Raw genomic sequence first — 25,830 nt, forward strand, 5'->3', positions numbered from 1 at the left:
CAGCCCTCCCCACTCAAGTTCTGTTTCCCTTGCCCTCTGAAGTGACACTGAAGAGGAATCTCTGTGAGGGTCTGCATCGGTGAAATTGGCTGGAGCTTGCCAAGGGGATGTGCTAAGCGGCTTAGAGGAGTGACAGTGAGCCCCTGGCCTAGCAATCTGACCCAGGAGGAAATTGGGTGGTTCTCACCTGGTTTTCACCTCACAAAGAATTCTGAAGAGCCTGGACCATGGTGGAGCCAAAGAGGTGCAGGCGGGCAGAGAGAATAGACCAGGAGGATGAAGAACCGTGGAGGAAGGCCGACCAGGAGAAGAGAGAGTACGTGGAATCAGCGTTGAAAACAGAGAGAGGCAAGGGAATTAGAACACACAGCAAGAAGGAAGAGCCAGGGGGAGAGACAAAGAAGTATGACAAGGACTAAGCGGCAAAATAAAACCAGGCAAAGAGAAGGAAATCATCAGAAGAGGGAGAAAGATGGAGACAGGGTGGGGAGGACATAGACAGCAGGAGATGGCGGATGCAGGAAAGAAATGCAGATGGGAGAAGAAAAGAGGTTTCTGTTTTTTTTTCGGTGGGACCTCCTCTCTGTCAGTGGGAACTTCCCAGGGCTGGAGAAAGGCAGTCAGTGCGAGCAGTGCCTTGGGCCTCCCACTGACTTGCACCCCATTCCCCAGTGAAGGCAGAGTCTCTCAGGTGGGAGCTCAGGAGGTGAGCCACAGTGTCCCCACCCAAACCCCCTCTTACCTGGTTCAAAGGAGTGTCTGTCTGTCCTCGGCAGCTCGCTCTTTTTATATCCCGCTGCCCCCACCCCCTTCCTAAATTTGGAGTCCTTCCGGAGGGACCCTCCCTCCCACCTCTCTCCTCTGCTAGCTCCTCCTCCCTTGATCCTTTGGCTCTGGAGGTGATAGAAGGACAACCGGGCCTCCAGATTTGCCCATGAAAGGTCTGTTACCCCAGCTCCTCTGGCTCCAGGGCCTTTTTTTAGTCCTTGGGCACATTCCTCCCCTCCAAAGGACTGATGGGCAGATAGTGGGAAGACAGGACCTTCTCACACCACCTCCCCCGCCCTACCAGGCCCTTACCTTGGTTATTTTTAACCTGAAGGGTGAGTTGAGCACACTGGGTGAGGGTCACCTTCTCCTATAGCCCAGATGCTTGTCCCCTGCCTCCCAGCCACGGGCTCCCCCCATCTTTCTTACCCTCTCACACCGCCACAGGCTGGGCCATCTCTCCCTCTGCCCTGGAGTCCTACAGAGCTAGGGACTGGGAGCTGGAGCCAGGATGCCCAGGAGGGGGTCTACTGCTTAGCTCCATGACCTCTGTGCTGCCCTCTCAGCACAAAGACTGTGTCCTGTTTCCTTCTGTTCCCCAACTTTTTACACAGGTGTCCTCCCAGGCACTTAAGGCTGTGCTGCCCTGGGGACATATCTGGAGCCCCCCAGCCCCTCCTCTGATGTTCCTGATACAGTACCCACTGTCCAGCCTCTCAAACAGAGGAAGGGGGTTCCGTCATGCACCCTCAGCAGATCTGTACGCAGACTCACAGTCCAATGACCTTACATATGGACTTGACTACCACACCCATTCTTAGCCACACACATGCAGAATTTTCACACTTATAAACTGAAGCTTGCAAATTTTCTTACTTGCTGTTATGCACACTGATACACACATTTGTACACCCACATTTGCACACATAAGCTCTTACCCTCCCACTGCCACCCTTTGCTCCTGGCGGGGGGCAGCGAGGGCATGGGGAGAGCCAGGAGGCATTAATCCCTGGGGCCTGAGGGAAGAGGGGTTGGGGTGGGGGGCTGCTCCCTTCCGCCTCTCTGGACTGCCAGAGAGTACAGGTGCTGCCCAGGCTGGCTGGGGCCTGGCAGGCCTGGGGATTTGCACCAGTTGGGTCCTAAGCTCTACGTTGCTTGGGGTGGGGGTGGGGTGGAGCTCTGCCGTCTGCCACCCCCTCCCAGGTAGAACTCTGGTGCCCCTTCCAACCCTCTTGAGGCTCATACTTACATGCCTTCCTTCATGGTGTCCCCAAGTACCCCAGAGCCTCAAGGCCCCCCTCCCCAATCTCCACAGATGCCACCTCTCAGAGGCAGTAGGTGTCAGGTCTTCTGCAGCCGTGCCTGTCATGACTAAGTGGACATTGTGTTCAGAAAACAAAGCCAGCCTCCCCTGCTCTGGCTTCCCCACACTCTCACACCCAGGAATATTCTCCCAGCCCCACCCCGGCCCATCTACTGTCACCTCTCAATATAGCTCAAGTGTGGAGGTGGGTAGGACACGCAGGGGTCACCTTCTCCGGGTAGGGGAGCTTTCCATTAAATATGTGGCTTCTCTCCCAAGGTCCCCAACTCCATGGGACCCTCCACTGCCCCATTATCGGACTCAGGAATACACAGCTGTCTCCAGAGGACTTATATGCTATATCCAGTGTCCTGTAAGTCAGCGCCACATCCCCATCTCCTGCAGGTGCATACGTCAAATTGTTACCCCCAGGGGATACAGGCCACCTGTCCCTAGCTCTAGGTCACTTGAGGCTCCATTGTGCAAGCTGGGGGGTTAGCCCTTGGCTCAGTGCGTCACTGCCTGTTTCCATGGCCCTGGGGACATGATAAGGGGCTGAGAACAGCAGGTCAGGCTGGGTCAGGTCCAGGTGACAAAGACAAGGCTTTGTCCTCAGGAAACCCAGTGTTCCCAGACTCTATGTAGGTGGAGAAGGGGGTGAGGGGTGGCAGGAAGTTCTCATTGTCTCCTATGGAAGGAGGGGGAGGGAAGGGGCTAACTTGGTTCCAGGGCTCTGCCCCCTCTGTGTTCTGGTTTGCCCTCTTCCTTTCTTAGGCCCCTTCCACTCCCCTGGCTCTCACATCCAAACCTGCTCTTCATCCTCCCTCAGCTGCTTTCCAAAGCAGCTCCTCATTCTGCTGGAAGTCCTGGAGTGCAGGGGCACGGGATGGAGACTCCTGCCACAGGTAGGGGATGGGTAGGTAGGGCCAGCCTCCGTGGCACCAGGTAGCGTCTCTGCCTGGCTCCTTGTGTCTGTCTGCCTCTGTGTTTGACCATCCTTTCCCTCTGCCTGGTTCCCTTGCTCAAAGTCAGATCTGGCCTCTGCCATGTTTCTGCTCATCTTGGGGTCTGACATGCGTACATTTCATGAGTCTCTGCCTTCTCTAAGCCTGACCTCTGCTTGTCCTCTGTCATCTCTGCCTCCACGTCTTCCTCCAGCGTCCTCATTGACCTCTCTCCAATCTCACTGTTCTCCTCATCTTTCCTGATTTTCCTTGCATCTGAAGGTGACCCAGGATTCTTTCCTTTGTCCGGGATCACCCCCTCAGCTCTTCCGGCTCCTCTATCCAAGGCTCACCCTCCTTTCTCCTCTCCCATCCCCTCTTAGCACCCTCCCCTCCTGTGGCTCAGCTGCCAGTTCCCTCTCACACCCACTGTCGCTGCCGTTCTCTCAGCGTCCAGCTCCTGCTCTGTCTTCTACTGTGGGAGCTTAGATTCTCTGGGTGTCCCTCTTTTTTCTCTACCAATATCCTCATTGCTCTCCAAGTCCTTCTTAAAAAGAGGAGTGTCCTAGGGTGGGAGAATGGAAAAGGTGCCAGGAGAAAGGGGGGAGGGCCTGTGGATCCTTTCTCCTCACTTGCAGCATCTTTTCTTTTTGTTGGTTTTCCTGGTCCTCCTGACCCCCAGTTCCTTCTCTCTCCACTGTCACCTCCTCAGGTCTTTCCTCAGGTCTTTCCTTTTCCCTTTCTCCCCTCTCCCTTCCCCTCCTGTAATCAGACACTGGCATCTCTCCTTCCTGTGATAAGCCCTTGCCCTCCCTCTGACTGTTGTCTTCAAAGCTCAGAGGTTGGGAAGGAGCAGGAAGTTGGTTGGGAGTGGCTGTGTGTGGTGGGGTTGGGGAGATTCAGTCTAGGGTCGAAGCAAGGCTTCAGGAGTCTCAGTAGGAGACTGACAGTCCCATTGCCCCCTGAGCCCTGCCCTCTATGGCCCGTCCTAGGCCTTTGCTAAGCAGCGCAGGTATGTTAGTGACTCCAGGGGGGCTGGAGTTTAGTTGTAGTGGGGCTCGGTTCCTCCTCCCAGCCCTCCATCCACTCATCCCCTCCTCTTCCCCAGAGTCCTGCTAAAACATGACTCTTCCCCAGTCCCTCATCTACCTGCCTCCCCTGCAGATGGCCTGCAATAAATGGGCCAAAGATCCCCCATTTCCAGCAAGTCCAGATGAGGAGGGTCTTTTGAACAGAAGTGATAGTGGGAAGAAATGAGGGAGAAGAAAGGATGGAGGGTGCCAGGCCCTGGGAGAGAAGGAGGAGATGAAGGTGGGCTGAGCGTACAGTTGTCCTGGTTAGCTGGGGAGAGGGGCACTGGCCTCTGGGGTTGGTTGGAGACAGTGGAGGCTGTGTCTAGAAGGGTAGTAGGCTATAGTTGCAAGTCCTTGTGCCCTCTCAGAAACCTGACTTGTCTGTGGTTTGGGGGTCATTACCCTACCTGCCCAAGGGACACACCTCAGAAGGTACACACTGATCCTCCTCCCCACGGCCCAGTCCCAGTACTGTCGGTGGTGGTGGTGAGGTAGCGTTGATCAGAGCTGGAACGTATGTCCGTAGGAGATGGGTTCACATGCTCTAGGCGAGTCTTAAGGTTTCCCTAACTCTCCTTAATCGCGAGTGTCTCTGAGCCAGGGAGAGGGCTGGGAGGAGAGGTGAAGGGGAGCTCCTTGGGGATGCTCAGAGCCTCCCGGGCTCCCGGGGAGGCCTCCTTGGTCTGACCTGTGAAGCTGCCCCTCCTCCCCTCACCCCTATGTCCCACCCCTGTGTCCCAGTCCCTGTGGCTGGCGGGCAGTGAAGAAGAGACCAGAGGCAGGATCTCACTTCGAGGAAAATTGCTTTATTCCACTTCCTCTAAAAGGGCTGCTTTATAGGCTCCAGGACTGGGATTCTGTTGGCACCCTCAGGACTGAGCAGATCAAGAAGCTGTGGCAAGGCTACTCCTCATTCAAGCCCTTTGGAAAGGAAACAAAGTCCAGCTTAGCTCTAGAAAGGTGGGCGCTGGGTAGGGATGGGCTCAGAGAACCAAGGGGAGCCGGGGCACTTGGTGGGGTGGGGGACTACTGTGTGTCCTGGCAGGGGCCCCATGGTGTTGGGAGGTGTGTCCTAGGGATCGGTGAGGAGGGGAAGTTCTGGAAGGTAGGCTCTGGGGTCAGAGAGGGAGCTGTGTGGGTGAGGACAAGGGGTGCTCGGGATCCCACTTTAAGATTGCATTACAAGGGTGTAGGCTAAAACTAGTTGAAAGTGGAGACTAGCAGTTGGGGGAAACGAGCTGGAATCCTCGCAGAAGGAGGACTTCTCGGTATATATGCAGTGGGGGTCTTCTAGAGTTGCTGACCACCCTAGGGCTGGGGTTTGCAAAGTCATTGAAAGTGAGAGCTGGAAGAATCTTAGAAATCACAGAGGACTGAGTCACCTTGCCCTCTAGGGCCTTGTGGTTCGGTTGTGGGGAATGAATAAAGAGGAGGCATCTCTTGTGTGGGGCTGAGTCTGGGCACTGATGTGGGAGGGTGTGCTACCGTGGGGGTCACTGATAAGGCCTGGGGGTAGGAGTGGGGAACCCACCTTGGTGCCGATGTCACGGCTCTTGGCCCGCAGCTTGTTGACCTGGGACTCAGCGATGTCGGCCCGCTCCTCCGCCTCATCCAGTTCATGCTGCACCTTGCGGAACTTGGACAGGTTGGTGTTGGCCTGCTCCTCCTGCAGGGGTTCAGGGGGAGAATGAAGTGAGAGAGGGCTCAGGGTCAGGCTCAGGGTCAGCCTCCGAGCCTGGGGCACTGGCTCCCGGGCCCCTCCTCCAGGCTCAGTCCCCAGCAAGGTCACTCACCGCCTCCTCCGCCTGGCGCTTGTAGGCTTTGACCTTCAGCTGCAGCTTGTCTACCAGGTCCTGCAGCCGCAGCAGGTTCTTCCTGTCCTCCTCCGTCTAGGGGCCAGGAGGGAGGATGGCACAGTCATAGGAGGCATGCCCCCTCCCTCCACTTGCCATTTTTACCCTGAATGTAATATCCTGACCCACACCAAACATTTAAGTTCTCCTTATAATTTCTCTCCCCCCACCCCCCCAAAAAAGTATAAATATTTTTAATGGTTTGTACCAGGAAAGGGTTTAAGGAGCTGATAGGATTTTCCAAATTGTGCACAAAATTGTGTGTGCATGCTGTTTCTGGGAGCAGGCCCTCGGAGGTCCTAGGGCCCCACAGAGGACAAACCCCTCAGTTCTAGAGCCCAGCAGGTGCTGGCAGGGACCTGGACTGCAGGCATGATGGGGTCTCCCGGGCTGCAGGGATGTCATAGACTTGATAGAGATTAAGGACAAGTGTGCACAGAGGGATGGTGACTTTCTGGATTGGATAGAAACAAAATCTAAGTGAGAGTCTGATTCTAGAAAACACCATGGAAAGCTGAAGTCTACACCTCATGTATGACTGAAAGTTTTGCAGTTTGTTTGAATGGCTTTGGTATGTTTTTGGTGTATTTTAGTGGTAATGGTGCCAGGCCACATACTTGCTTTCTGGTGACCTGTTTAGGGAGGGCTCTGTCTGCAGCTCTGTGTGTCCCAAGGGCTGGCCGGGGGTGAATGCTGAGGTGGAGCTCTCAGCCAGGAGTCGCAGAGACTAACCTCTGAGCCAGGGGACACTCAGGGCAGGACAGGGGTCGGGGATGTGGAAATGGGCATCCAGGGGTTGCATCCCACCCCTTGCCCTGAAAGAGGCTCACAGCGAACACTTCGTTCCTCTTGATTGGTTGTCACCCTGGCCTCAGGCCATGGTGCAGAGAGCCCAGCCCAGCCGCACCTGGTAGGTGAGCTCCTTGATGCGCCGCTCACTCTTCCTCATGCCCTTGACTGACTCCACATTGCGCTTCTGCTCGGCCTCCAGCTCGTTCTCCAGCTCCCGCACCCGGGCCTCCAACTTCTGCAGCTGCTTCTTGCCGCCCTTGAGGGCGATCTGCTCAGCCTCGTCCAGCCGGTGCTGCAGGTCCTTAATGGTCTGTTCCATGTTCTTCTTCATGCGTTCCAGGTGGGCGCTGGTGTCCTGCTCCTTCTTCAGCTCCTCTGCCATCATGGCGGCCTGTGGACAGGAGAGAGGTGTGAAAGAACCGGGGCCCAGGTCTCTTCTCCCTAAAGGATCACCTCTTTCCCATCCTGGCGTTTGCTTCCTGAGGCCCTCAACCCCATGCAACTGCAGAGTCACCTTGTCCTTACAGCACAGTGGCCTGGCCTGGACCCAGCGCCCTTGTTCATGTCTTTAGGGGAGGCTGGAAGGTGCGGGGGCACTCACATCCGTGATGGCCTTTTTGGCCTTCTCCTCAGCGTTCCTGCACTCCTGCACCGCCTCCTCCACTTCTGACTGAAGCTGAGACAGGTCTGCCTCCATCTTCTTTTTCTGGTTGATGAGGCTGGTGTTCTGAGGGCCGGGGTGGGCAGAGCATGAAAATCACTGAGCATCATGACTGGCTCCCAAACCTCACCTGCTGGGTGCTGCAGCCTGTGCTTCCCTCCAGGAAAGCCCAGGGGAGCTGTTTACCTGGGAGTGCAGCAGCTGCACCCGCTCGCTGGTCTCGATCAGCTCCTGCTCGGCCAGCTTCCGAGACCTCTCCGTCTGCTCCACCACAGCCCGCAGCTCCTCCAGCTCGGCCTGCAGCAGGTTGTTGCGCCGCTCCACGATGGCGATGTTCTCCTTCAGGTCATCGTTGACCCGGACTGCGTCGTCCAGCTGGATCTGGGTGTCCTGAGGATCAAGAGGATGAGCATGAGGGAGGGAGCTGACGTCTGGGCCCATCAGAACTGTTACACCAAACTGGATGCTGGTGGAGAGCCCATCATGGTGGCTCAGGAGGAGCCTGTGGGTTGCCTCGCAATGGCCCTGGGGCAGGAGGGATTTGGAGTTGTAATGGGACATTAGCACCCAACTTGGCCACATGGAGGCCTTCCCTTCTCTGGGCAGCAGACTTCCTGCTTCCAAGAGTCTTCCTGTACCTTCAACAAGCTCTGGAGGCTCTTGACTTGCTTCTGGGCCTCGGTGGCAATGCGGTTGGCATGGCTGAGCTGGATCTCCATCTCGTTGAGGTCGCCCTCCATCTTCTTCTTCACACGCAGGGCCTCATTGCGGCTGCGCGTCTCCGCGTCCAGGGAGCTCTGCAGCGACTCCACCACCCGCAGGTGGTTGCGCTTGGCCTGCTCCATCTCCTCGTCCTTCTCAGCCAGCTTCCGCTCCATCTCTGCCTTGATCTGGTTGAACTCCAGCTGTGCCCGGAGGATCTTGCCCTCCTCATGCTCTAGGGAGGCCTAGGAGGGGGGCGGGGAGAGAGGATCTGAGGCAGAGAGTCAGGGCATGGGCTAGGGTAAGGGTCTGTCCAGGAATCATGGATACAAAGTGAATTCAGGAGTGGTGTAAGTAGTTCAGTCAAAAGGAGAAAGAAGAAAAGAGAATTTGAAAGGGGAAAAAAAAATAGGCCTAATAGAAGGTGATTTAGGCCTCACAGAGCAGAGCTAGCAATGAAGACAAAGAGGAAAATGAAGAGAAAAGGTGTTGCCAAGGAAACAGGCAATCAGGCACAGAATGTAAAAATTCCAAAGAGGGAGGCAGAGGTGGAAAAGAGAGGAAAGTGAAAACAGGAAATCTTTTCAAAGATGTAGTAGGTACAGTGTTTGTGTGAAGGGAACTGAGTGGCCTGTTTGCTCATTCCACAATATTTTGTTGAGTACCTACTATGTGCCAGGCACTGTTCTAGGCTCTGAGGATGGAACAGTGAACAAATCAGACAAAAGTGAGATGAGAACTGTGACCACAGCTTAGAGCTCCCCCCTCCTCCACACACACCTCGGCCTCCTCCAGGGCTGACTGCAGCTCCATCTTCTCAGCGTCCAGCTGCTTGCGGACTTTCTCCAGCTCATGGATAGTTTTTCCACTGGAACCTAACTGCTCAGTCAGGTCAGAGATCTCCTCTGTGGGAGGGGCCGAACAACTCAGTTGGGGGCTGCCCTGGTCCATTGGGAAAGGACATGCCCCCTGCAGGCCCAGTGTGGTGCCAGGAGTGGCCATTCTTCCCTCCCCTCCCTGGCCTCGTGCCCCAGCGCACCCTGAAGGTTCTTGTTTTCCCTCTTGAAGGTCTCCAGGTGCTCCAGGGACTCCTCATAGGCGTTCTTGAGCTTGAAGAGCTCAGTGCTGAGAGAGCGAGCCTCCTTCTGTGAGGACTCCAGCTCTGACTGCGACTCCTCATACTTCTGCTTCCATTCGGCCAGGATCTGCAGGGACAGAGTCAGACTCACTGCGCAGTCCCCTGCTCCACCTCCAGGGGCTGCCCAGGCCCCTTGCCTGGGCTCAGCCTCCTCCCTGTCTCCAAGGAGTTTGCTCCTGGCCTCATACTGATGCTGTTACCCCTGCTCTGCCCCCTGGCTGTGGACCCACCAGAACCCACCTTGTCGAAGTTCCTCTGCTTCTTGTCCAGGGCCGCAGCGGCCGCGTTGGAGCGTTCCACATCCACCATCAGGTCCTCGATCTCGTTCTGCAGCCGGTGCTTGGTCTTCTCCAGGGATGAGCACTTGGCATTGACGGCCTCCACAGCCTCCTCAGCCTCCTGCAGCCGCTGGGCCAGCTTCTTTCTGCCCAGGGGGGTGGGGGGATGGTAGAAGAGGGGGGAAGGATGGAGGAGGGGGTATTTGGACAAGAGGAAATGACATGAGTCTTCCGGAAAACGGATCCTTAGAAATTCAGAAGCTGTGGGAGAAGCCTGAGGATGGGCCCCAGGGGGCAGAGAACTGAGTGGCAGAGTCTTGGTGGCAGGGTGTGAAGACCCACAGCACCCAGGAGGGCCTTCTGGGTGGCATCCCTCTAACCCTGGGCCAGCCTTTAGGCTGCAGACAGGGGGGGCACCGGAACTTCTGCAGGCCACCCCACCTTGCCTTGCCACAGCACCTGCCCCAGGTGGGAGCACTCTGCCCTCAGACAAACCTTTTGTTCGTCTTATATTCGGATGAGAAACATAATGCGAGCAAAAAGCTTCCCTGAGAGGAGAAGGACATGGGGCCAGGGCAGGGTCCTCCTGTGTTGTCAAAACCTAGCTAAGCATCCATCCCATGTGCCCAGTCTACTGAGGATCGAGCTGTGCTGCGTCCTGCCGGCAAAGGGGCCCCGGCCAGGGGCGGGCTGCCTGGGACTCACTTGGCCTCCTCGAGCTCCTCGGTGCGCTGGATGGCGTCCGTCTCATACTTGGTCCTCCACTGGGCCACCTCCGAGTTGGCCTTGGACAGGACGCGCTGCAGCTCTGCCTTGGCCTCTGTCTCCTCCTCATACTGCTCCCGGAGCAGGTCGCAGTCGTGCCGGGCTGACTGCAGGGCGTGGGCCAGGGCATTCTTCGCCTGGGAGGTGAACACCAGGAGGTGGGCTCAGCTTTCCCCATAAAGCACCAGCAGCCCTTGCCCATCCCCTCACCCTATTTTCAACAGCCTCCCCATGGCTCACCCAGCTCTAAACTCCAGCGGACCTGGAATGGTTCACTGAGTACTAATAAGAAAGTCTGCCCATGTAGCCCTGCACTATTTACAAAGAGCTTCATGCCCGTCACCCCTGTCCCCTCACTGCAGCAGGCATTATCATCCTCACTCCCATTTTGGGGGGAGGAGACAGAGGCTTAGAGAGGTTAGGTGGCCAGTTTGATTACTGGTCAGGGCACATGCCCCAGTGGCAAGATCACCAACCTCTAAGAGTCAGGTTAGAATTTGAGCCCTGACCTTTTTAAAAAGTCATATTTCCCCTTTTTCAGGAGCCCAGCAAAATGCTAGAAATAGGCTCCAGTGAGTTTCTCTCTCCAGGTTCAGATTGCTCTGCTAACCCAGGACCCACAGGCATCCTTAGCCCATGTCCTCCCTCACATCTCTCCAGGAAAGGCAGCAGAAAGCCTCAGGTTGGGGATTAGACTTAAGGGGCATGTGGTGGGGTCTAGGCTATCATCCCTTTTGGAATTCTGGGAGAAAGGAAATAATGGGATGCAAGGACAGTGCTATGTTCCTGGCAGAGGGCCACGTGGCCTGAGTCTAGGCCTCACCTTGACCTCCTCTTCCAGCTGCCGCTTGAGGTCCTCCAGCTGCTGGGTGTAGGTGAGCTTGCCTCGGGTCAGCTGGGAGATCAGCGCCTCCTTCTCATCCAGCTGTCGGGACAGCTCACCTGGAAAGTCACCGAGACACACTCAACTCTTGAAGGCCAGGCACTCCTCTCTCCCCTGATCCTTCTAACCCTCAGGCTCCATTCTCTGGAGAGGTATGTGTATGTGTCTCCCCAAGGCTGGGGTGGCGCTCACCATTCTCAGTTTGCAGCTTGGCCCGCTGGCTGGTGAGGTCATTGACAGAACGCTGGGTCTCCTCAGCTCTGCTCCGGTGCTCATTCATCTGGTCTTCCAAGGTCCGGCACATTTTCTCCAGGTTAGCCTGACAGAGGAAGGAGAGTCAAATGATGGTTTCAGGGGGCACTGAAAGGGGTTTGATGGAAGCAATTAAAGGAGAAGGGAGAGGCACCCTGGTCAGTGTGGCTCAATTGGTTGGGTGTCGTCCCATGCACCAAAAGGTTGTCAGTTTGATTCCCAGTCAGGGCACATGCCCCAGTTGCAAGCTCCATCCCTGATAGGGAGTGTGCAGAGGTAGCTAATCAATGTTTCTCTCTCTCTCTCTCCCTCTCCCTACCTCTTTCTCTAAAAATTAATAAAAATATTTTTTTTAAAAGAAAAGGAGAAGGAAGAGGAAAGGCATGGAAGGAAGGAGAGGATCAGAGAACCGGGTAAAAGAAGGAAAATGGGAAACTGAGCCCTCAAAGAAAAGAGGAGACATGTGGAGATGGGTGGAGGGCACTGGAGGAGGGGAGAGGCTAAGCACTGGCCCACCTTGGCCTTGATGATCTGCTCCATGTTGGAGGTGACATCGTCCAGCTCCAGCTTGAACTCGCTCTTCTCCTTCTCCAGCTTCTGCTTCACACGCTGCAGATTGTCAATCTGCTCGCCCAGCTCGGCCACACTGTCAGCATGCTTCTTGCGCAGGGCTGCCGCCGTGGCCTCGTGCTGCAGCGTGGCCTCCTCCAGGTCCCGCCTCATCTTCTGGAACTCAGCCTCACGCTTCTTGTTCATCTCAATCTGCACAGATGTGGCCCCGCCAGCCTCTTCCAGCCGCTCACTGATCTCCTCCAGCTCCCGGGACAGGTCTGAGCGCAGCTTCTCCACCTTGGCCCTGGCAGTGCGCTCAGCCTCCAGCTCCTCCTCCAGCTCCTCGATGCGTGCCTGGGCCCAGACACAAAGGGCTCAGCCTCACTGCCTGGAACCCTCCATGGGAGCCCCCTCCCCCGGCTCTAGAAGACTCCTGGCCTGTCTGGAACAGCAAGTCAGTTTAGTTCTACCAGTGGAGATATGGAAAGGAAAGGATTTGAGGGAGATGGTTTAGGCAGCCAAATTAGCCTTTCTTTAGGCCAAAACATTATGCATTCTCTTTACTGAAAGTGGTTGAAGAGGGACAAAGAGACCTGTGTTGTAGGGCTAGTTAAAGCAGTTTAGTGGGGAAAATAATAAAAGTTAGAGTAAGAGAACCACGTTTGTTTGACTAGACAACTAAAGACCCAACAGTGTTTGCTCTAGAAGTAACAAAGGACGTCATAGGCCATCAGGGCTGCAGGGACCTTAAAAGTTACCAGGTACAGGAGAGGACATGGAGACCCAGAGAGCTGGAGTGGGCTTCCCTATGGTCACCAGCTAATCCAGATCTGAAACAGGAAGCCAAGATTTCTGCCTCCCTGACCTGTGAGCTTTTCAAGGTCTCTTCCTACATCATCCTTGGATCACCCAGCCCCTCATGGAGGTGTTCTATGGAGAAACTAGGATAGCCCAGTGCCTCCCTTGATGGAGATGCCTGTGATGCTGGGAAGAAGACAGCCTGGAGGAGGGGGTTGGGAAGCTGAGTCTAGTGCCCACTCTGGGCATCTCAGACTTTACCTGAAGCTCTTTGAGCTTCTTCTGCAGCTGACTTCCCAGGGCCTGCTCATCCTCAATCCTTGCATTGAGGGCGTTCAGCTCAAAGTCCTTCCTGTGGGGAAGGAAGGAGGCTGAAGCAAGGGAGGTTGTTTGGGCTCTAGAAGGGCCCACCTGTGGTTGGAAATGGTAATAAAACAAATGAACAGCAGGATTTCAGCAGAAAAACAACTTCCAGGGCTGATGGAGGGTCCACCAGCTGAAGGATTGAAGTCCAATAGGAAATGTGATGGGAAGAATATTGCAGGTAGAGTGATAGGACCTGGGCTCTGAGGGACTCTCCCTCTTTGGTCTGTAGAATGAGAGGGTTGGACTAGATGTTTCAAAGGCCCCTTTTAACTCCAAAGGTCTTTAATTCTGTCACTCTAACTTTGAATTTGGTTAACATTTCTGACCCTTTGTTTCTTCTTTAGTAAATTGGGGTTAAAAATGCCATCCTTTAAAGGTGGTTTGAGGATCAATGGGATCATGTATTTACTCACTCATTCAACAAATACTGTGCCTGGGGAAGTGTGGAGACTCCTAGGCTGATGTAGCCCAATGACGATGTGGAGCCTTTCAAAGCCCTGACTCTAAAGCACCATAGGATCCTTGATTACCCAAGCATGTTCTGCAGGCTCACTGTTTACCAAGTTGGAAAGTAGAACTATATATTTTGGAAGGACTTGCAATTAGATTTAGAACCACAAGTTCATGGGGGGAAAAACGGCCCAGATCCTGCATAGCTCAAGTGTGATGGCTGACCCATTTCTCTGTGGCTCTCCGGGCTCTCCGTGAAGTACCTAAAAGAACTTTCTTGAGAGGCTTTTGTGTGGATCATTCCTCCATGTTAACAGCTGGTCTCCAAAAAGACTTGTGTATAAAGGGGGTGAGCTGTTATTTTCCATCCCTTTTAAGTGTCCAATAGAAAAAAGGGCTTGAAGGATTCAAGTTAGACTTTACCAGGGAGAACTGCTGGGCCCTGATGTACATGTCTGGGGGAGGAAAGAGCTCTTCCTGGAAGCTTTAACCTCAGTTTTGCACCCACTTATTGAATCTAAATGAGGCTGTTACCTCTGAGGATGGATGTCTTGGGTCAGCTTAGACTGTGATCCACAGAACAGGGTGTTGGGCTGGGAAGGAAAAAAAGGCAACAGGGAGGGAAATACGCTACTTTTTCAGCCGCTCATCCAGCTGTTGTTTGGCATTCTCTAGATCCATGATGCCCTCCTGGGTCAGTTTCAGGTCGCCCTCCAGCTTCCGCTTTGCTCTCTCCAGGTCCATGCGAACCTTCTTCTCCTGTTCCAAGGACCCCTCCAGCTGGTGGAGAGAAGGACTAGTGTGACGCATGAAGAGAAGTATCCTGACTTGGTGATTTGAAAGCTCAGTCACTCCTGGGGTTGGGGGATCCCAAGAGATGTTCAAGACTTGGGGAAACTTCCCCTGAGTGGGCCAAATGTTATCAGGGGGCTGGGAGAATGCCTAGCCATGTAGGGATGCTCAGTAACTGATAAAATGATAGAATGAATGACTGTGGGATGAAACCCCAAATCTGCATACCTTCATTCTGCGTAGTATAAACACCTACTAAATTTCAGGAGCCATACTAAGCACTGCAGAAACGAAACTAAATAAATCTAAGTTTCTGCCTAAAGGCAGCTCACATTCTTATGGCTGAGACAAATACTTCAATAATGATAAGACAGAGTGAAAGTGACTCAACAGAGATGTGCACAAAGAACTATCTGTGGAAACAATGATCACTGAGAACAAGACCCTGCCTAAAATATCAGAAGCCCAAAAATCCTCTTTGAGGATTCTCACAAAATTCCTGGAGAAATGTATCATGTTCTTATGAGATAACCCTCTAAATCCAGTGGTTGAAGGTAGAGATATATATGCTTGAATCTACTGTTGATCTACTTAACTCGCATTTGGTCATCCTTCTCCTTTTCTTTTTTTTAATATTTCAAGAAAAACAATTTTAAATATAATGTTACATGCAATAAATGTTAATATTTCAAGAAAAATGATTTAAATATAATAATATTACATGAAATAATCATTAATATTTCAAGTATCCTTCCCCTTTTCTATTCCCCAGTTCCCTTCTAGAAAGGTTTCAGGAAAGGGAGCACACTCCAATACCTCTGCACAAACACACACACACAAGCATAGATGGGCATGGTATATCTAGGCCCTGTGACAATCTACTCACATCGTCCACCTGCTGCTCCAGTTTGACCTTGGCCTTAGTCAGTGTGTTAACCTTGTCCTCTTCAGCCTGAAGGTCATCCAGGGCCTGCTGGTGGGCCTCTTGCAGAGCTTTCTTCTCTTTGGTCAGTTTGGCGATGATCTCGTCCAGCCCAGCCATTTCCTCTGTCAGGTTCTTTACCTGTCAACCAAGAACCCCATCCCTTTTAGGGTCAAAGGTCACAAGCCTGAGGACAGCTATGAGATCTCCAATGCCAAGGACCACCCTGCTATCAGGATCCCCTGAGTGGCCTAGTGTTGATTAGGTTAGTGTGGTCTTTGAATCCTGAGGGGACCTGGGCTGGCACCGAGGGAGCTGCCCTCACCTTGTTCTCTGTTGCGTGCTTCTCTTTCTCCACCTTGGCCAATGTCAGCTCCAGGTCATCAATGTCCCTTTTGAGCTCAGAGCACTCATCTTCCAGCTTGCGCTTCTTGGCAGTGAGCTCAGCATTCGTTTCCTCCTCGTCCTCCAGCCTCTCATTTATCTCCTTCACCTTGGCCTCTAGCTGGATCTTGTTCTTGATCAGCTGGTCACAGCGCTCCTCTGCATCAGCCAAGTTGTCTTGTTCCTGAGGGTGAGACACAGAGGGGAGGCTGTTCAGTGGGTGGGGTCTTTGCCGAGATAGGTGGAAGTGGGAGAGGCTCAGCCCTCTCTATAGGAGGGGAGATTCAGGACATCCCCCCACTGAGAAGAACTGCAGAAGGATGGGGAGGGGGTGAATTTTTAAAAATATGTATTTTATTGATTTTTTACAGAGAGGAAGAGAGAGGGATAGAGAGTTAGAAACAATCGATGAGAGAGAAACATCAATTAGCTGCCTCCTGCACATCCCCTACTGGGGATGTGCCCTCAACCAAGGTACATGCCCTTGACTGAAATCAAACCTGGGATCCTTGACTCCACAGGCCAACGCTCTACCACTGAGCCAAACCCGTTAGGGCGAGGGGGTGGATATTAGGGCCATGTGGTGAGAGCTTTGGGGAATGGGAACAGAGGGTAGGGAACCAGAAGTCTCTTTGTTTGGCCCTCTTCGTCTGGTCTCCTCCTTTGACGAAAGGGAACTACATAAATATATATATAGAATGATAAAATGATAGAATGAATGACTGTATATATATATATATATATATATATATATATATATATATATATACATATCATATGTTTGCAATGTGGTGAGATGGGTAGCTTTATTCCATTTAGGGATGAGGACAAAGAGATTCAAAGGTAATGCATGGTCTGCCCTGGAGCTGTGGATCCAGGATGAACCGAGGTAGAAAGCCTGTGTTTTAAAAGTTATTTCTTTCTCCCCTTCCCATTTCTTCTCTCAAGGGACCCCTTTGGAGGCCTTTGAAAGTGTTGATTTTAGAATCCTCTGCCTGTGAGGGGACAAAATGGTGAGCCCCTGGGTGGAGAGGTGCAGCGCAGTCAGGGCTGGGTGAAGAGCCAAAAGGGGCCCAGAGCCTCACCGCCTGCACTTGGAGCTGTAGGTCGTTCTTCTCCTGCAGCAGGGACACCATCTTCTCCTCCAGCTCCTTGCGGCGAGCCTCGGACTTCTCCAGCGCCTCTTTGAGGCGCCCAAACTCCTCCTTCATGGTGGCCATCTCCTTCTCTGTCTCTGCACTCTTCAGCAGAGGCTTGATCTTAAAGTACAGTTTCATCCAGGGCCAGTTCTTGACCCCCATGAAGGCCCGAATGTTCCACTGGATTATCAGCAGGGAGTCTCTGCAGGGGCCCAGTGAGAGGAGTGGTGAGAGGTCCCTCCTCCCTCCTTCCTGCTCTGAGGCCCTCACTCCTAGGCCCTTTCCTTCATCCATCCTGTTCTCTGACCATGAGCCCCACCCTCTGTCCCTATGAGACATTCCTGCCAGTCTCATTGTTTGAAGCTCTTTCTCCTGACACTGCCCCTGAACCAACCTGGGCCTCGGGTTGGCACCCTCCTTTTGCGATCTCTCACCTGCGTTCCAACAACTTCTTGAACTCCATTCTGGAGAGCACACCACGGGACTGGGCCTGAATGCGAGTGATGATGCGGCTCAGCTTCTCATCTCGCATCTCCTCCAGCAGCCCCAGCAGCCCCGCCTTGAAGAACACCTGCGAACAAGGGAGAGTCAAGGGTGTCGCAGCCTCAGAGAAGGGTATCCAGGATGGAGGAAGAGGGTGGGAGACCCTGGCTGAGCTTCCAGGGGACCCATCACCTGCTCATTCCAGACCTGGGAGTGAAATGTGGAAGACAAGAGAGAAAGGAAGCCTGCCTTCCAGCCTTTGGGTTGAAACAGGAAGCCAGGAATCAGGGGTCTGCCCTCCAAACTCCCAGCTGCTCTGCTCAACATGGCTGCACGCCCTGCGAGTCCACCCTGTGGAACTTTAGACTCACCTTGGTGTGGCCAAACTTGTACTGGTTGTGGTCAATGTCCAGGGAACCTAGCAGCTTCTCTGCCCCTTTCCTGCTGTCAATGAACTGCCCTTCAGGGATGGCCGCTGGGTTCAGGATGCGATACCTGGGAGGGAGGTGGCCGAAGTCACCCACGTTCTGCACTGGCCGGCTCTTCCCACAAAATTTGGGGCCACCTGCCGACTCCATTCCCCATGAAGGCCACCTGGACTCCCCCTGTTCCCTGTACTCACCTCTGCCGGAAGTCTCCATAGAGAATACGGTTGGGGAAGCCTTTCCTACAGATGCGGATGCCCTCCAGCACGCCATTGCAGCGCAGCTGGTGCATGACCAGGGGGTTGTCTATCACCCCTGTGGCAGGAGGGAGGGAAGAGGAGTGTGTGGGGAGAGCACTAGACTAAGAGCTAAGTCCTGAGTTCTGATCCTGACTCTGCCACTTATAAGCCAGTAACTTTAGCAGGTTGGTTAGTAATGATCTTTAATTACTTTTTAAGAGTAACCATAGGCTTTCACATTTTTTATATAGTTTATGCCTAAAGGGTAGCCAGGGAAGATATATCCCATTTTCTAGAAAATAAACTAAGACAAGAGGGGTTAAGTTCAGAGAGGTTAAGGGACTTGACCAAAGTCACTAAGTTGATCAGAACAGAGCCAAGCCTTAGACCCAGGCCCCTGAGCCTCTATCTCCTTATCAGTAAAAAAGGAATAAACAATCCTTATATGTCTCATTAGGGGTTTTAAGGCATTCATGAGGTAATGTTAATCAAAGAGCCTTACACGCTACCCTGAGTTACACATTCCAAAGGTAAGGTAGTATTGGGGCAAGGGACCTCGTGGGAGATAGGAGAAGGATGTAATTTGGAAAGCATGGTGGTGGGAGATTAGTAGATGCCTGTTCTTGGAGCAGTGAGTCTCCAGCAGTGGGCTGGTCCTAAGTTCTGGGGCTCACCTGGAGACTTGGTCTCATTGGGGATGATGCAACGCACAAAGTGGGGATGTGTACAGCGCAAGTTGGTCATCAGCTTGTTCAGATTTTCCTGTGATCCCCCAAAAAACAAAAAAAAAAAACAAAAAAAACCATGAGGGAAAAGTAAAGTAAGTGAAAGAAAGAGAAGTAAGAATGGGAGAGGAGAGGAAGAACAGGAAAGAGAGACTGAGAGAATGCAAAGAACTAAAAAAGAATAGAGGAATGCTAGGGGAAGACATGGGAGAGGAGAGAGAGGGTGGAAGGCAGAAGGGAAAGAAAAGAGAAGTGAGATGGGAACTGAGTAAGGGAAGAGACCAACAAATGAAGGGGAAGAGAATGGAAAGGAGAAGATGAGCAAATAAAGAGTGGAAAGGATCACAAATGGAATGAGGAGATCGAGTGGGAGGAGTCAGGATGAACAAGGCAAAGAAGGAACCATGTTGGGCTGGGGCTGGGGTCATACACTCACCCTGTGCACAGCTGATACGGTCTGAAAGGATGAGCCTTTCTTGGCCTTGCCTTTGCCCTTATCAGCAGCTGTGGGTAGGACAGTCAAGAGAAGGGGCACAAATAGGTATGTGGGGAGGCCGGGGCAGGGATGAAAAGTCACATCCTCTAGTTCAGCGGTCGCCAACAGGTGGTCCGCAGACCACTGGTAGTCCGTGAGGTCCGAAAGGTTGGCGACCGCTGCTCTAGTTCATATCCTTGCTAGCATTTGGACTCCAAGGGAGGGTCTTCACTGTGGGTGCCTCAGTTTCTCCACCCAATTCTCTCTCAATGAGTCTGTAAACCTTGAGTACAGCCTGATATGAAAGTGATGGAGTGTAGCAATTTTCCTGCTTCAGATCCAGGGCAGAAACCCTGTCCCTTAGTCCCCTGGTTTCCAGTCTCTACTTACGTGCATCAGATGCAGCATAATTGGCAAACAGGTTGCTGAGCAGCTTGAGGGAGGACTTCTGGTACAAGCCCACCACTGTCTCATTGAGTGGGTCTTTGTTCTTCTGCAGCCAGCCCTGGATGTTATAGTCCACGGTGCCAGCATAGTGGACCAGGGAGAAGTGGGCTTCCTGCTTTCCCTTGATATTACGAGGCTTCTGGAAGTTGTTGGATTTGCCCAGGTGGTTGTCGTACAGCTTGGCCTTGAAGGTCATGTCTGTGGCCTTGGGGAACATGCACTCCTCCTCCAAGATGGACATAATGCCCATGGGCTGAGGGTGGAAGGGAGAGCATCACTGAGCATGCCTCATATAGATGGAGATAGAGCCTGCTCTAGGATCATCATTTGCTTATGGAGATGCCCCTTTGGACATTAAGGTATCAGGGTCAGCTCTGAGCACAGTTTTCTACTGTGCACAGCTGACACGGTCTTCCAAGGTGGAAGACTTTGCTTGATTTCAGAGGAGCCTTTGTGAAAGTCTGGGAATGTTGATGCTATACATATCATTCATCACCCAGATCCCTGAGATGGAGGAGTTGAAAAATAGGAGCACTCTTACAATTCCCCACCCTACCCTCCAATTTTCTGCTCCTTGGATGGGTAAGCCAGCGTGGTTAAACACACTGGCGTGGGAGGTCATTCTAGAGGTAGGAGGTCCTCTGTGTGCCTACTCTCAGGCCCTGGGAACTCAGCTCTCCTAGGTGCCACCCTGTCCTGGGTGGCTAGGACAACAGAGGGCTCTGGAAATTGGGGCTCCAGATGCTTTTGTTATCCAGATCCTGTTCCTTAGAAGGTATGGGGCTGCCAATTTGACTGGGGCGTTCATGTGGGTAGGAGTGGACAGTTCAGGTGGGGATGAGGCAGCACCTTCTCAATGAGGTCGATGCAGGCCTGCAGGTCCATGCCGAAGTCGATGAACTCCCACTCGATGCCCTCCTTCTTGTACTCCTCCTGCTCCAGCACGAACATGTGGTGGTTGAAGAACTGCTGCAGCTTCTCGTTGGTGAAGTTGATGCAGAGCTGCTCGAAGCTGTTGAACTGCAAGGGGGGATGAGGGCAGAGGCGGGTCAGGTAGGCAGATATCTGAATGGTCAGCCCAGTGAGGGGTGTGGCTGGTACCCTCCCCTGTCAGGGCAGAGAGGGAGTATCCCCTGAAGACAGGATGCTGACTGCCTCTGTCACTGCTGAACCCCACTTGCCTTTCGGGTGTCTGGCTTATGGCTTTCCTGTTGCATGTGCCGATGAGTGTGTCATTGTTCCCCCTACTCCCAGGGCTCCCCCCACTCACATCGAAGATCTCAAAGCCGGCGATGTCCAGGACTCCAATGAAGTACTGGCGCTGCTGTTTGGTCTCCAGGGTGGCGTTGATCCGTGTCACCATCCAGTTGAACATCTTCTCGTACACTGACTTGGCCAGCGCCCCGATGGCATATGACACCTGGAAGGTAAGGGAGAGACCCAGGTGAGCAGACTCATTGGGAAGAGTGAATTCCAAAGCTTCCACTCAGCCATCATTTATCTTCTAAAGATGACCCACCTGCTGGACATTCTGCCCTTTGGTGACATATTCATTGCCCACTTTCACTCGAGGGTGGCACAACCCCTTAAGCAGGTCGGCTGAGTTCAACCCCATGAGGTAGGCAGACTTATCAGCCTCTGGAAAGAAAGGTAGCATAGTTGATAAAGAGATGACTCCTGACGTATTTCAGAGGGAAGAGGAGCCCAGAAGCGATTAACCAAAGAACTTATATGCATATATGCATAACCCATGGACATAGACAATAGTTTGGTGGAGGCCTGGGGAGGGAACAGGAGCAGGGTGGAGGGGTTCAATGGGGGAGGGGCATTTGTAGTACTTTCAACAATATAGATAAATTTAAAAAGAGAGAGAGATGACTCCTCAGCAGATGCAGCCTTCAGCGACTCCACAGCTGCCCCCAGCATCCCAGACTCCCACCTTCCGTGCCATCCGGCTCAGCCTGCTCCTCTCGCTGCTTCTGTTTGAATTTCATATTTCCAAAGTGCATGATGGCACCGGTCAGCTTGTAAATGGAGTTCTTCTCCTCTGGAGTGAAGCCCAGCACGTCAAAGGCATTCTGTAAGAAAGCCCCATATTGGTGGACCACAGCAGAGGAATTATGGCAGGTAAGTGAGTTCTCTCTTCAGTTGGAGAGAAAACCCTGTGAGTTCTGAGATTCCCATACCCAGTGATGACTCCAAAACAAGGTGGGAGGTACCAGTGCAGGGTGGAGGACAGACCTCCTCAGCGTCGGCGTCAGTGATCACAACTGTTCTCTGGAGGTGCTCTGGGTTACCCACACATGTTTCCTACTGTTGCCCCTTTTCTAGGCCCCACACTTGCTTTCCTTCCTGGATCTTCCATATCTGTCCATATATGCTGTTTACCTAACTGTGAGCCCAGCTCATGGAATCTACATGACCCTGCCCTCCCTCCTTCTCTTAGTGATGCCTTATTTTTTCACTTGTCTGCTTCTCTGTCCCATGGCTTTCAGCCCTCTCTGGTTTGATTGAACACCAAATACTGGCCAGCCTTATCTCATTATACTCATATCCCAGCACACCCTGACCAGAGGGACATGCTGGCCCTCAGGGAGCGACATACCACTATGAACAACAGACAGCCAATGTCAGCTCTACTCCTGGGCCAGTGGAATGCCCATTTGCCCCTCACCACCAATACCCTCACCTCTGGACTGGGTCCTTACACACTTACATCAGTGGCCATGAGCTCCTCAGAGTCATCAATGGAAGCCACAGTGGTCTCTCCTTGGGAGATGAATGCATAATCATAGGGGTTGTTGGTGATCAGCAGCATGTCTGGGGGAAGAAGATGTGATTAGGATATGGCACAAACCCCTGGCTCTCACTGCCACAGCACAGGGCCTGTAGAAAAGCACATGACAGGACTTAATGTGGCTCCACATCCCACAGAACTCAATTCAGCAGTGCCATAAACCCAGTGCATGCCAACAAGCAGCCCAAGCAGAAGGAACCAGGTTGCCATGGAGACCATTGGTCTCAGTTGGTAGTCTGACTCACCCAGCAGCTCAGGCTTTTTATTAGATAGGATTTGGTAGAAAATGTGATAATCTCTTTCTGATTTCAGCTGGAAAATAACTCTGGATTTTTCCAGAAGGTCTGTGAACAGTAGGGGAGAAGAAAGAGAGAAAAAGGACAAGAAAACAGAAATGAATGGTTATGTAGCAAGCAAAAGGTAGAGGCAGAGGGAGAGGGATAGAGGGAAGAAAGAGAGAGAGACTCATACACAGACACACAGAGATGGAGATAGAGACAGAGAGCCAGGACGAAAGAAATAGTCTCAGAGAAAGACACACAGATCTACAGAGTCAGAGATGGAGAAAGACCAGAGGAAGTCGCAGAGAGAGAACTAAAGACACAGACACACAGAGACAGAAAGAGAGGGAGAGAGACTGAGGGCCAGAGGCCCAGAGAAAGACAGACAGAGAGAGGTTGGGATCAAGATGGTTAAAATGAGTGTGGGTTCAGGCTGAGCCCTAGCAGATTGATGGCACTCACAGGTCTCTATATCTGCTGATGCCAACTTGCCAGTTGCCCCAAAATGGATTCGAATGAATTTCCCCTGGTGAGATGGAGGAGAGTAGTGATGAGTTGAGGGAAAGCTAATATTTGATGCTATCCCTCGACCAGCCCAAATCCCAAGTCCAAGGTCAGGAACCACTCACAAAGCGGGAGGAGTTGTCATTCCGGACGGTCTTGGCGTTGCCGAAGGCCTCCAGGGCAGGGTTGGCCTGGATGATCTGGTCCTCCAGGGTGCCCTGCAGAGGTCAGGAGGATGGGAGGTGAGAGGACTCCCTTCCCTTTTTGCAATGTGGGCCCTTGAGGGACAACAGGCCTACCTTGCCTGTGTTCTGGTCCTTCTTGCTGCGATCCCCAATGGCAGCAATAACAGCAAAGTACTGAATGACCCTCTTGGTGTTAACTGTCTTCCCGGCCCCGGATTCTCCGCTGTCAGGACATTCAGGGGCTCATTAGTCAGTGCACAAACACTGCTGGGGGCCAGCAAGCCTCATCAGGAGAGAGTGTCTGGTCCTACTTGACAGTGGGAGCCCTGACGCAGGCAGCTGACAGATACTAAGCATCCCAAATACATAGCTGTACTTTGACATACCCAGGGTCAGGCGTAGCAACCAGGAAGGATGACACAAGAAGGTGCTGGGTTTGGGCAGGTGGAACCTGGTCTTAGCTGAGTAAAGTCAATCAGAGGAGATGGGCCTAAGCCATTTAGAATAAGAATGGATGGGACTGGAAGAATGGGGAAGGGAAAGATGGAAGAAAATGAAGAGTCGAAGAAGATATGGTGATACTGGGCTTAGGAATAAATGATGAGTTGGAGAAGAGTGGGTGAAGGAGATTGGAAAGGAAAAATAAGAGAGGGAAGGAAGAGAACAAAGAGAAGGTAAGGGGACAGGCCAGAGAAGAAAGAGGAGCTGGCATGAAAGTGGAGGGAAAAGAGTGGGATATGCATAGGTGCTGGGGATCCTGATGGGGCTGGGCTCAGGGAGATTCTGGAAGGGAACAGGGTAGGAGCCACACTCACGTAATCAGGATGGACTGGTTTTCTCTGTCTGTGGGGAGAAAATGAGGAGGGAATCAGGAGCCACTCAGGATGCTCTTATTTGGTGTCCATCCCCCCATCTCCCCACTCCCTGCCTTTCTCCAGGCCTGTCCATCTTCCAAACCCCTCAGGAGGAGGAAGAGAGCCAGCGTGTGCGTTTCCTCATGTGGGATTCTCAGGAAAACCTGTCACTTGGGGCCTGTCACCTGTCAGCATGTTTTGATAGGCGTTGTCGGAGATGGAGAAGATGTGGGGCGGTGCCTCACTCCTCTTCTTGCCCCGGTAGGCAGCCACCACCTCCGCGTTGTACACCGGCAGCCACTTGTAGGGGTTGATGGTGACGCAGAAGAGGCCTGAGTAGGTCTAGGAGTAGAAAAAGGGAAGTGAGTTGCCAATGGGAGGGATGGCATTGGAGTTAGAGAAAGATCGCAGAGAGGAAGAAGAGAAAGGAAAATCTATGAATACATTAAATTCATAGATGTATTTATGAATACATCTAATGCCCCAGGGCATTAGAACTGAACCAAGGATGTAGGGACTACGACAGAGTGCAATGCTATCTGGGCACAAAGAACAGAAACTCTCGTCTCCAGGAGGTAGGTGTGTATGGGCCAGGAAGCCACCAGATTCAAAGGGATGTCCTAGGTGGAACACTCACGTAGATCATCCAGGCCGCATAGCGCTCCTTGAGGTTGTAGAGCACGGCGGGCTCGTGCAGGAAGGTCAGCATGGCCATGTCCTCGATCTTGTCGAACTTGGGCGGGTTCTGCTGCATCAGCTGGTCCTCCTTCACTGTCACTGTCTGCAACAGCCCCCACACAGAGCCCATTGTCAGTCCTCCCTCAGCAGGGATAAGAGTTAGGCGAGCTACAGGACGATGGTATTCAAGAGAGAAGAAGCCAGGATCATAGAGAAGATACACTGGATGTTGGGAATGAGAATGGCTCTTTGGAGGATGTGGATCCCTACCTAAAGGAAGGGAAGATCGGACTGTCCTCAGGCTTGTGAGGGGGGTACCCAGGGAGGCCTCTTATGACAGCCCTGCCACTCACCTTGCCATTCTCGGTCTCGGCAGTGACTTTGCCACCCTCTCGAGACACAATCTTGGCCTTGACGAACTCTTCTTTGTCATCAGGTACAAAGACATCCTTCTTGAGGTCAAACGGCCGGGTCTGGGCTTCCAGCCGCTCCTTGTCTGACTTGCGCAGGAAGGGGGCAGCGGCCCCAAACACTGCCATCTCTGCATCCCCCATGGCTGTGTCTGCAGTGGGCAAGAGGAGGAGCTGGCTGCCCTCCCACCACCTGTCCTCCCCTCCACTCTTCTCCCTGAGATCTCCTCTATAGTGGGAGCCCCAGAGCCTAGCACCATGCTCAGGAGTCAGGAGGGGTCACTGGTAAGTCCTTTGTTTCTTGAGCTTATCCCTCAACCTGAAAATGCCTAGCAAATCTGTCAGGCAGGAGAGACTAACATTTTTTAAAAATTCTCACTCGAGGATATGCTTTTATTGATTTTAGAGAGAGGGTAACGGGGGGAGGAGAAAGAGAGAGAGAAACCTTGATGTGAGAGAGAAACATTGATGGTTGCCTCCTGATGCAACCAGGGATTGAACTCGAAACTTAG

At 52.8% G+C, this 25,830-nt stretch overlaps 1 protein-coding gene across 1 annotated transcript; it reads right to left on the minus strand.

Moving 5' to 3' along the window:
- Window positions 1-4,874: 4,874 nt before the first annotated feature.
- MYH7 (myosin heavy chain 7) lies at window positions 4,875-25,530 on the minus strand. The gene is made up of 38 exons (XM_054716463.1): window positions 25,262-25,530; window positions 24,868-25,011; window positions 24,416-24,572; window positions 24,192-24,219; window positions 23,491-23,599; window positions 23,317-23,409; window positions 23,150-23,213; window positions 22,652-22,750; window positions 22,326-22,429; window positions 21,549-21,687; window positions 21,129-21,247; window positions 20,880-21,029; window positions 20,459-20,629; window positions 19,553-19,862; window positions 19,124-19,191; window positions 18,637-18,724; window positions 17,921-18,038; window positions 17,670-17,793; window positions 17,250-17,386; window positions 16,762-17,017; window positions 15,618-15,860; window positions 15,257-15,433; window positions 14,213-14,358; window positions 13,024-13,114; window positions 11,929-12,318; window positions 11,353-11,479; window positions 11,101-11,219; window positions 10,218-10,414; window positions 9,475-9,658; window positions 9,136-9,301; window positions 8,877-9,001; window positions 8,033-8,341; window positions 7,581-7,784; window positions 7,335-7,460; window positions 6,849-7,124; window positions 5,882-5,977; window positions 5,620-5,754; window positions 4,875-5,009 (listed from the first exon to the last, which is right to left on the minus strand). Exons 1-38 carry the CDS (start codon window positions 25,460-25,462, stop codon window positions 4,992-4,994), a joined length of 5,808 nt encoding a protein of 1,935 aa, XP_054572438.1. The 5' UTR covers window positions 25,463-25,530; the 3' UTR covers window positions 4,875-4,991.
- Window positions 25,531-25,830: the final 300 nt, after the last annotated feature.

This window comes from Eptesicus fuscus, chromosome 5 (genome assembly GCF_027574615.1).
Source record: "Eptesicus fuscus isolate TK198812 chromosome 5, DD_ASM_mEF_20220401, whole genome shotgun sequence".
Taxonomy (NCBI): Eukaryota; Metazoa; Chordata; class Mammalia; order Chiroptera; family Vespertilionidae; genus Eptesicus; species Eptesicus fuscus.